We start from the raw sequence: 10,551 nt of genomic DNA, 5'->3' as shown, positions 1-10,551 counted from the left end.
ATACTCAACAGCATTATAATTAGTTGTCGGTGAACTGATACGGATCATGTTGTGTCCTACCTGGGGGTTCCATAGAAAGTCAGATATATCGGTAGAGCAAGAAGGACATCTTTTAACAATTTTCTGAGCTCGGAGGGTGCGACCACCTTCACAAATTCTTTCCCGCACAAAGGATTTATCAGCGAATGCCTCAAGCAAGCAAGATTTGCAGAAGTTGTGGCCACAGGGAGTCGTCAGTGGTTGAGTCATTACTTTTCGGCAAAGAAGACAGCTGAATTCTGTAGGCCAAAAAGAGTGCAACATTTAGCACAATAACAGGCAAACTTCAAACCAAGCATAGAAGAAGATGATAGCAAACATGAGATAATCCACAAGCACATAAGGAGGCAAACCTTTCAGTAGCCTCTCCCTTACGGACAATTTGTGGGCATGCCTTACTGCTTTTCTACCACCTTTTTTCCCGTCGGTATCACTACTTGTCACAGGCTTTCTGCTTGTTGGTGGAGACTTCACCCATCTCCAGCCATGTTTTACCTGTTAATGCAACAAATTAAGGTATCTGATTTGTGACCTTTTAAACTCAACAAGAAAAAAAAATTCCTTAGCATCAAAAGGTCAATGATAACACTGACAGCTTAAGAATGTGCAAGAAAACATGACTCAAAATGAACTATTACTGAGATGTATCATTGCCAAACAAGGAGTATATTATCATGTTCTATCTTAAAGCAACACAAACAAGAGGAAAAGAAAAAATCTATTATATGCACTTTGGTGAATAACCTATCACTCAAGAATTGCAGAAGAGATGATGTTAGATCTGCCATAAATATCTGTTGAAGAATGTAGTTGAGCTAAATTTGTTAATGGTTTGAAAAAGTTCACAGAACAGATCCATACATCAAAGTCCCATGCAGGGCTTTCCTTCCTCTCTGTAATATCAGTTGCACTGTTCAGTTCTTTAACAGAAGGCAAGGGGCGGGGCTGATCACCATGTTCATCACTGAATTCGCAATCAAGTTGACATTTTTTTTAAACAATGCGAATTAACTGAACACAAAAAATGCATAGATATGGCACTCAAAGAACAAGCTATATATACATATATCAAAACAAAACCTGGTCCAGGGTGCTGGTTCATTGTCACAGCGAACAAAGAGATATCTGCAGACCTTGTATCCCTGGAAAAAGATAAAAAACCAACAATATTATCCACAAATCAGGTTTCCTCACTGTCTGTTGAAATATAAATAATGCAGAAAAGGTAAACAATCCATGTACATGGCAGGCACATCACATACTTGAACCCCAACTTTCTGCCAACATTTCTCAATCCTGTATATTCCATCATATCGCACGCCAGATTCAGGAGCATATGAAGAGCGCTTCTCTTTATGAGACCTTTCAATGAAACAAATATTTTAGTCATGCTGAAATTACAACACAAGCAAAAAAAAATTAAATATAATAGGATTATCAAAAAACAATAATTGATCTAAACTAACCAAATTAATCTTTGTCTGATGCCTATACCCATAATTTTTGTCATATATAAATTCATGGGTGGAGCAGTTACTACATTTTTTAAAGACTGATCAACAAAAATAATTTTCTATCTCTAGCAAGGTCTTTAATTTCGAATAATATCACTCGTACCGTGCGATATGTACGGGTCCGCAAGCAAACCGATATACGGACCGCTCGCAATCGGGCGGTACCATCAATTGGGGCTGTTTCCACCCCGGACGGTGATCAAGGGAGAAGGGTGGTATTAAGCGAGGGAAGAAAGAAAAGAGAGAAAAAGAGGAAAACCTAGAGATCGGCGTCGCTCTCCCTCCTCGTCTGTCGACGACTTCTCTCGGGGAGGGGAGAAGAATCCGCGATCGCGGGGAGAAGAGAGGCGACATCGCGAGCAGAAAAGAGGAGATGTCACGGGCAGATATATATATATATATATATATATATATATGTATATGTATGTATGTATGTATATATATATATATATATGTATATGTATGTATGTATGTATATATGTATATATATGTATATACATATATATATATATATGTATATATATGTATATACATATATATATGTATATACGCATATATATATATACACACACACACACACACACATATATATATATATATATATAGAAAGGCGATGACGCCTCTTTTTTTAGCAACGTCGCCCCGTTGGGGAGAAGAGAGGGCGATGTCATAGAAAAATTTTTCTTTTTACTAATATATATATATATATATATATATATATATATATATATAAAGGGGCGACGTCGCCTCGCTTTCTGCCCGTGTGGGGAGAAGGTTTCTTCTCCCCACGTGCCAAAAATGGCGACGAGGCCATCGTTTTTTTTTTTTTTTTACTTTTATATATACCGAGCGGTATACCGAATTGTACTGCTCGGTACATAGTATCGTACCGTACCAAACAAGTCTCGAAACTTCGGTACGATACGAAATTTTAATCCTTGATCTCCGGTGTCTCTTGTTAATCAATAATGCAATACCGAACACACTCAAATTAACTATTTTCTTTTGTGTCATTGTATTTGCCTCTAGTCGCCTTGCTGCATCAAACAACAGAATGTGTCCAAACAGATACATGCATGTCACAAACATCTCTTTAGATTTTTATTTGTTCTCAAGGCCATAAAAATGCTCATATTACTTGAAAAATAACAAATGACCAAATGTAGTATAAAGTATGATTGTGATGCTTAGTACTATTCTAGTGCCATCAAAATGAAACTCACAGACAGGGTACAGTAAGTTACTAATCTAGGAGTAGCGCCACTTACCTTACAACTCGAACCGGATATCCTTTCAGGCAACTAACTCTTAAAGCTGCATTAAGTTTCTCAAATTTCTGGTCAAAGGCCTGCTCCTTGTTCGTGCGTTTGTTTCCACTTAAGTCACGACCACCACTTCCAATTTTGCATCAAAAAATAACAAAGTCAGACATGCATAGAGTAAATATACTGCTTAAATAATCAGAAAATAAGCAAAGAAATGAACATCAGTAGATATATTGCATTAGGAAAGAACAAAACTGACAAAGCCAAGAAACAACAGGAAACATTTATAAAGAACCACATTCTTAAATTGGCCATGTTTGTTCAAAGGATGGACTGTGAACATTTGCAGCAAGTAAAAGCACCTGCCAGTATAAAGGAACCAGTCTCCATGATCTTCATCATCTTCGTATCCTCCTGAGAGTGCAACTGATTGAGCACCATAATCAGACTGCCCAGCTATTCCTGCTACATGAGGAAAATGGGCACCCCATTGCCTGCATTCCATCCGGTCCTCCCACATCTCTCCAACCAACACACCTAGGTTTCTTTTTGGGTCATTCTCAGCAAGTATTGGACCAAAATGGTCTGGAGCAATAGTAACAAATATCTGGCCACTGCATGCATTTGCTTTACCAGCCTTCTTAGCCCTCTCAGTAGTAAATGCCTTCTCAGGTCTGCTTTCATTTCGAATGAAATGATATACATTTGTTTGGCCCCCAGATGTGGCTGACTTTGCAGCCTTTGCCATACGAATAGCCACTACAAGGGCTGAGTTGATTCTTGGTTGGGACACCATTTTAGGCGGGATAGAAAATCGGCACTTTGCACATGTATGTTTACCCTGCCCGACCCACTTTTGGAAACATTTTAAGCAGAAATTGTGGCCACAGGGTGTCTGCAAGGAAAGAAAAGAAGTGCATGAAATATTTACAATTTTGTATTAGCAGTTCACAGATGATCATCAATCAAGAGTCCCCTTCTTATATGTTGCTCAAATAGAATCTAAATGAAAAAAAAAGAGCCAAATTGGCATTACAACTACTAACTGGCAAATACCAATTTATTAATTCAAGACTTGCATGCCTAGGCATTTTCAGAAAGATTTGACCAAAAAACACTTTTGACAACTGAAATATGCACTGTTGTACTCGCATCATATACAAGCACAATCTCACCATATCCATCAATATGGCAATATTGTGGGCACGTAGTAAATATTAGCATTCCTGGTCTGAAGGGGATAATGCAGATCTCTTTACTATTATTTCACATAGGATCAACCCAAGAAATCAAATTCAACTGCAATGGTTTTTGCCCCTACAATGATTCATTTTTCAAAATAGTGGCATTTCAATGACAATGCATTAACTGTGCATGTCATGGTGCAACTCAACAAGACATACACTACACAGTGAGAAGTTAGTGGTATGGTTAAGCTGGCATGGGCTGTCAAAGAGCGCACAGTACAAGAAGGTTGCACACCTGTTGCGAGCAATGAGTTAACATTCACAAGGACCAAAGAAAAACAAAAGGCATGATAGAGAAGAGACCAAAAGTCACAACAAGGAACTCTGCCAATTCCTTCAAAAAAATAGGAAGCATCATCACATTAGATTTCTTGCATCACTCACAATTTCTTAATTGAAATTATTCGCACATCACTGATTGAATTGCTTGACAGATCACGTGCATTTTTTTTTCCCAAACACGAACCACTAAATAAACATGACATGCTTCATTAACGAGATAATGACCCAAATTTGCTCATTTTAATTGTCTTGTTCACAATGTATGGATTCTCCAGTCTGAACTGATAGAAACCAAATCAAATGAATGTGCAACATCTATTTCCAAACCTAAGTTGCATGAGACGATTGGTATACAAGTTTACAAAGATAAAAATGTTTCAAATTGTAATAAATACTGTTAATGGAAATTCAGAATTTTCCAAAGTGGATAGACCATCCTATGTTCAGTTTCCTTTAATTAAGAGTGTACTGTGTACTATGGCTTGTATCACTAGTTGGTACAGAGTCAAATGAATAAGAAGGATTCTGATTATTATTCGAAATTGAAGAATAATACATAACGAGCTATTAGCTCAGTGGTATAGAGCACATTGTATGCTCTAGAGGTTAGATTATTAGGAGCCATACCTGGAATTCAAGTATCCATTCGCAAAGTAGGAAAGAAAAAACCTAGCTTGCAAGTACATGCCACATTCGACTGCAGGCAGCAAAGTAAACACCTCGTCAACTAATCCACTGTAAGGTGACATGAAATCATGCATAATGACCTCAAACAACATGTGTTTTAAACTAAAATTATCGTAGTTATACAAACACGAGACATCATTCTTTTTTTTTTTATTATTTGCAATGCCTTCTAATTGAAATGTTAATTTTGCATTCAAGGAGTGGGAGATCAGTTGATCCGAAATACTTTGACTAATCTCAAATGCATTCTAGGAGTGGATGACCAAAGATGATCCATGTTGATTTTCATAAGAAAAGGGCTAACATGTGGTCTTGAAATCCCTTCGCTCATAAAAAAATCAAACCTAGTGCATAAGGCTCCCACCAATGCAGGGCCAATGTAGAGCCTAGGGAGAGTCAATGTACGTAGCGAGGTTGATTCCATCCTGATCTCCTAGGTTGTAAAGGAGCAACCTTATCATTGTACGAAACCTCTTCTTTTAATCATAATACACTCACAATTTAATTTGCTTCTTCAAGCATCAAGTCCTCCAATACAAATCTCCTTAAAATTTGCTTTAAATAACAAAATAGTTCAAAATGGAAACCACATATCTTAACACTTGCATTTAGACTCAAGATGCTCTAAAATAGGTAATTTAAAATTGTGATTTTCTTAAATAACTAAAGAATTCAAGCGACAATTCCATATTATGATTAAGAAATAAAAAAAGCATACTATAACAAATATCTGACAACAAACAACTTGGCTTGAATTCTATATCATATAATTAAGGACCAAAATAGGTAATTGACATTAATTTAGACTACAAGTACATCCAACCACTCATTAATAGTTTGGCCCCTTTGATTGAGCTTGTAGTAACGTTTTAAACCGCCCCCCAATTATTTTCTCCATTCTTTAGAAACCCCATGCTTCTTTCCCTCACAAGCCCTGCCACTACTCTTTTGTCACTTCGCCAAACTATAACTTTTCTCAATTACTTATGTTGCTACTTAGCTGATCAGTGCTCCTTGAATCTTTCTCTGATGGCTCCTGAGCTCTCCTGTGACGATGATGGCATCTGCATGGTTTGCCGCACGGTGCTTCCTGAGGCTGAGGGGATGAACTACCTACATGCATGACCCCCTGGCATGCTGACTGTCCTAAAGAATTTAATTATCATTTGAATGATCAAGGTCAATGCCTTGCTCATAAAATGATAAATTATTAAACACGATATGTGTTCATCAATTAAGAAACAAAAGTGGCAGATGATAACAAGAAATAGAGGAAGGGAAGAAGTCAGCACATTGCAGTAATTATGTGCTCAATGAAGATCTCATATGTTCTTCAACATGGAATATCCCAAATAGCATGGCATTCTTGGCAATTTCTTTTTTTTGGATGCTTATTTGTTTCATATATTGCTTGCTCCAAACAAAAGTAGCAAGAATCAACCTTTATCTCCACATAAATACAAGATCATTCCCTTTTTCTCTTGAAACACCATAACAGCTTCCAATCCACTTTCAATTACTCAATACCGATCTCCAATTTCAAACCGCAGCCTATATATCAAATCAGGACTTCGTGAAGCAATGTCTCTCCAAATCCCTTTATAATAAGCTGAAAGCCTTGTGCCTCTTTTCAAATATTGATAAAACCCATGTATCACAAATGACAACTTACTGCTGAATAATGTTGTCAGTTGTTGCAGTTGTGTTTTCTTGTGGTGGTGCCATAATAAGAAACATCCAGTGCGTCTCCAAGATCAATTTTTAAAATCATCATTGCAAACCCCATATTCCTTGCTATAGAAGAATACTATAACAGTATTCATCCTTATTCACAGTTGGGCTATTGGGGATAGAAATAGTAAGTATGTAACATATTCAATGTAGATTATGTGCACGAAAGAGAAAAAGAAATAACAAACCAGTTCACCATTGGAAATAAACTTCTACCAAAAAGAATATGAAAACATTGATGACATACCATATAAATAATGTGAAGAAAACAAAGAATATAATTCTAGAATTTGTACCACAACCTTAATCTAGTGAATTGTGTCTAGTTTGTTAAAAGCCATTAAAACTGCAGTTCAAAAGCATAACAAAGAACGAACAAACTCAAAACAAAAGCAGAAAAGGAAAAGGGAAAACTAGAGTTGCATCCTAGTACATCACTTGATGAAAGATTTTGTTAGATGCTTCTTAAAAATGAAAGCAATGTGTTCTCATCTTGCACGTGAAGCATGAAACAGAGGAATGGAGCCTTCAAGAACTATGTGAGAGACAGTTCAAATTGGCACAAGAGCACATGGCATTTCTTATTACCTTCTCTTTTGATCAATTTTATGACAGTTTTCTACATAAAGTCAATTCTTTGTTTTAGCAACTTATGTTTCAACTTGTTCAATATTTTCAACCTTAGTCCAAGCACAGATGTAATTTGCAAGTTCCACTTTATTTCTTTGATTCCTATATCCAAGCTATATTCTTGAATATCTAGCATTGAGGCTTAATTTTTACTGCCAACACAACTTCATAAAACCCACAAAATTATTAGTTATTTCATTTTAATTACAAGAATTACAACCAACTGATAAGATACTTAATTTTGAGGAAAAAAATAAATCTAAAATCAAGTTTCAGAAAGCAGACTAGGTCATATTGAGCTTTTAACCAATTCTTGGTACACTAATAGCATGCCTTGCGTCAATCAACATGCAAAAAAGGGAGTTCAGTTAAGCCAACACAACCCAACACACCACCCTGTTGTCCCAAGTGTCCCAACAACAAGTGGCGAAGAAAATTGAGGGAAAAATCAAGGAGAAAATTTACTCACCAGTCTGCACATCTACAAAGCACCGACAACCTACCTCTGAGACAACTGTATACATGCTGGCTAATTGTGACCTCAGCCCAGCAATGAAGGCTACAAAAAAGGCAGCTTCTAAAGATGTGAAGTTTAACCTAGTCTATTTAATCATGGACCAGTTCACTAATAAAGCTTAAAACACTCAATTATTTTAACAAAAATAATGACAATAATAAAAACATATGCTATATTCTGCAGCCATTTTGGTAAGGAAGCAATATGGACTAATATAGACCTGGAACAGACCAGAAAGGCAATAGACATAAATATTTTCTACAGCTTGATCCTTCTCGAAATATGCAACCATCACATATTAACCTCATAATTTTATAGCGTATGCTGTTGTCAAACAATATATTCTAACAAAAAATGAAAGTAAAAAAATGTAGCAAACTACAGTTTCATTTAACAAAACAGGAAATGATAGTTGCTAATACAAGCAAAAATAATATACTCGTCACGGTGTCTAAAACTTCTTCCTTCAATACTACCATCTGAACTGAAAGGAGAGATTGTGCTATCAGTACAAATTTGCATTGTTCATGAGCAAAAGGAAAGGAACAAAAGTGGTAAATGACATGGTAGGAAAAGTAGAAATTAGAGATGAGGAAATAAATTTCCACTACAATGGAAAGAATGCAAGGTAAAAGATATTCCCTAAAAGATTTTTAAATTTATGTGAAGAAAAATCTATAAGTAATCAAATAAGTTTGATATGAGCTGAAGCTTTCAAACAAGTTGGTAGAGAGAAGTGAATAAGGCTGACCAAGCTCTTATGTAAATCATCCATGACTTCTCCATTGTTCACAAGTAAAAGGAAAAGAAGACAAGTGGTAAACAATATGGTAGAGAAAATAGAAATTAAAGTTGTGAGAGGAAACTAATTTCCACAAATTTTACAAGAGAAAGAAGGCCTGGTAAAAGAAAATCCACAAAAGATTTTAAACAATAATGTTTTTAAGTTATGAAGCTGTTCGGTGAAGTGTAAAGAATATGATGTGCAAATAAGTTTGATATGAGCTGAAGCTTTCAAACAAGTTACTAGAGAAGTAAATCAGCCAACCAAACTCTTGAAGTAAATCATTTATAACGTGTATGCCGAATGTCAAATAAATTGGAAACTCAGCAGAACTTTGTGACGCTGCCTTCAAGTTTTCAGATAAAGATGGCACATGCAGAAAATAACAGATACCACTCTGCCATCTCCGTCACTCCACTCTTTCAGTTAGACTTCATTAATTACTTTGGATTAAAGACAAAATAACAGGAAGAAAAGGCATGAAAGCACCAAAACATCTACTAAAATGGTAAACCATGTAGAAACTATAAAGCAGGGAAACCAAAGACATCCAAGAATGTTACCCAGATCAGTCTCTCAGCCCATGCTTCACCACTGTGCATGGATAAAGATTCACAAGACAGAAAGATAGATTCGGAAAGTTAACAAGAACAAGGATCCAGGTCTTTGCCAAAGTGAGAAAACGGAGGATATTTTGAGGAGATGAATATTTTGGGAGCCCTGAGAACGAAAGAAATGCAGAAGAAACTAAAGATCAACAAGAGCTACCATCATGTGGATCATATGAACTCCACATGCATCCAGATCTCGATATGAACTCAGCAGAAATTAACGTCGGGGGAGTTGGAAAACCGCATAGAGGAACTAAAGAGGAGATGAATCGATACCATTTGACGTATGACTCTCTAATGACTTTATGGATCAAAATGTGACTGTCAGTTTCTACAGAAACCAAATGAACTTGTCGAGACAAGTACAAGAAGCAACAAAGAGTAATCACTCACGGTGACCGGCCGCTCCGGCAACTGCAAGCAAAAAGAGCAGTTGAACTTCTCATCGAGCAAATCAAGAACATCATCTCCACCCTCAGCTTTCTTCCTCTTCTTCTTCCCCCCTTCCTCTTCTTCTTCTTCTTCTTCCTCCTCCTCCACAACCTTCTTACCGCTCACAAGAGCCTGCCGCCGCTTGGCTTTCTCCCGCTCAGTCAACGAGGCGTCCGCCTCGATCGCCCAGACGGCGGAGATCAGGTCAGACTTCTCGCCAGATGCGTAAACGGCGGCAGCGGGCAAAGCAGCGCCGCCATCGTCAAGCGGCGAGCAGTCCGGGCACTGCCAGTCCGCGACTGCCGCGAGCGTCTCCGGCGGCTTGGAGAGGCAGCCCGCGTGCCATGGCGTCGTACACGTGTGGCAGTTCACCACCTCGGCCTCTGGCGGCGGCGCGCGACAAACCATGCAGACGCCGTCTCCGTCGCAGGGGAGGTCCGGAGCCATCAAAAGAAAACCAAAGAACGGCGACGAAAGCAGCGGAGGAGGGTTACGGTGAGGCGGAGCGGGGCGGCGGAGGAGGGCGGGTGGGAAGCGCGGGGTTCCGAGAGGAGAGAAGAATGGGGAGAGAGGAGGGGGTTTGAATTCTTTCCACGAATGGGGCTGAGGGGAAGCAAAGGTCCGATGTGCGAGTTGACTTAATCGAGGATCTATTTTGCCCTTTCAAATACGACATGAAATGAATTTTTCTATTGTTAATATTATCATAATGAATAAAAAGAAGGGTCAAGATCGTCATACAATCTCGCTTCAATCGTGCAAAGGACAATGGCTATATTATTTTTTAATCTTCTATTTCCTAATAAAAATTA

The 10,551-nt window shown here is 37.8% G+C and overlaps 1 protein-coding gene across 1 annotated transcript in view; it reads right to left on the bottom strand.

Moving 5' to 3' along the window:
* The window catches only part of LOC135637890 (E3 ubiquitin-protein ligase ORTHRUS 2-like), a 10,966-nt gene extending 629 nt beyond the window's left edge, over positions 1-10,337 (bottom strand). The window contains exons 1-8 of the mRNA XM_065150757.1: positions 9,701-10,337; positions 3,181-3,713; positions 2,822-2,947; positions 1,302-1,401; positions 1,120-1,181; positions 901-1,003; positions 393-534; positions 61-278 (exon numbers count right to left, since the gene is read on the bottom strand). Coding sequence (XP_065006829.1) covers positions 61-278; positions 393-534; positions 901-1,003; positions 1,120-1,181; positions 1,302-1,401; positions 2,822-2,947; positions 3,181-3,713; positions 9,701-10,186 — 1,770 coding nt within the window. The 5' untranslated portion in view covers positions 10,187-10,337. The remainder of the gene's footprint in view (positions 1-60; positions 279-392; positions 535-900; positions 1,004-1,119; positions 1,182-1,301; positions 1,402-2,821; positions 2,948-3,180; positions 3,714-9,700) is intronic.
* Positions 10,338-10,551: the final 214 nt, after the last annotated feature.

The sequence above is a fragment of the Musa acuminata genome, chromosome BXJ3-5, assembly GCF_036884655.1.
Source record: "Musa acuminata AAA Group cultivar baxijiao chromosome BXJ3-5, Cavendish_Baxijiao_AAA, whole genome shotgun sequence".
NCBI lineage: Eukaryota > Viridiplantae > Streptophyta > Magnoliopsida > Zingiberales > Musaceae > Musa > Musa acuminata.
Note: the sequence above shows the minus strand (reverse complement) of the source record. Positions and strands in the feature narration are given on the sequence as shown.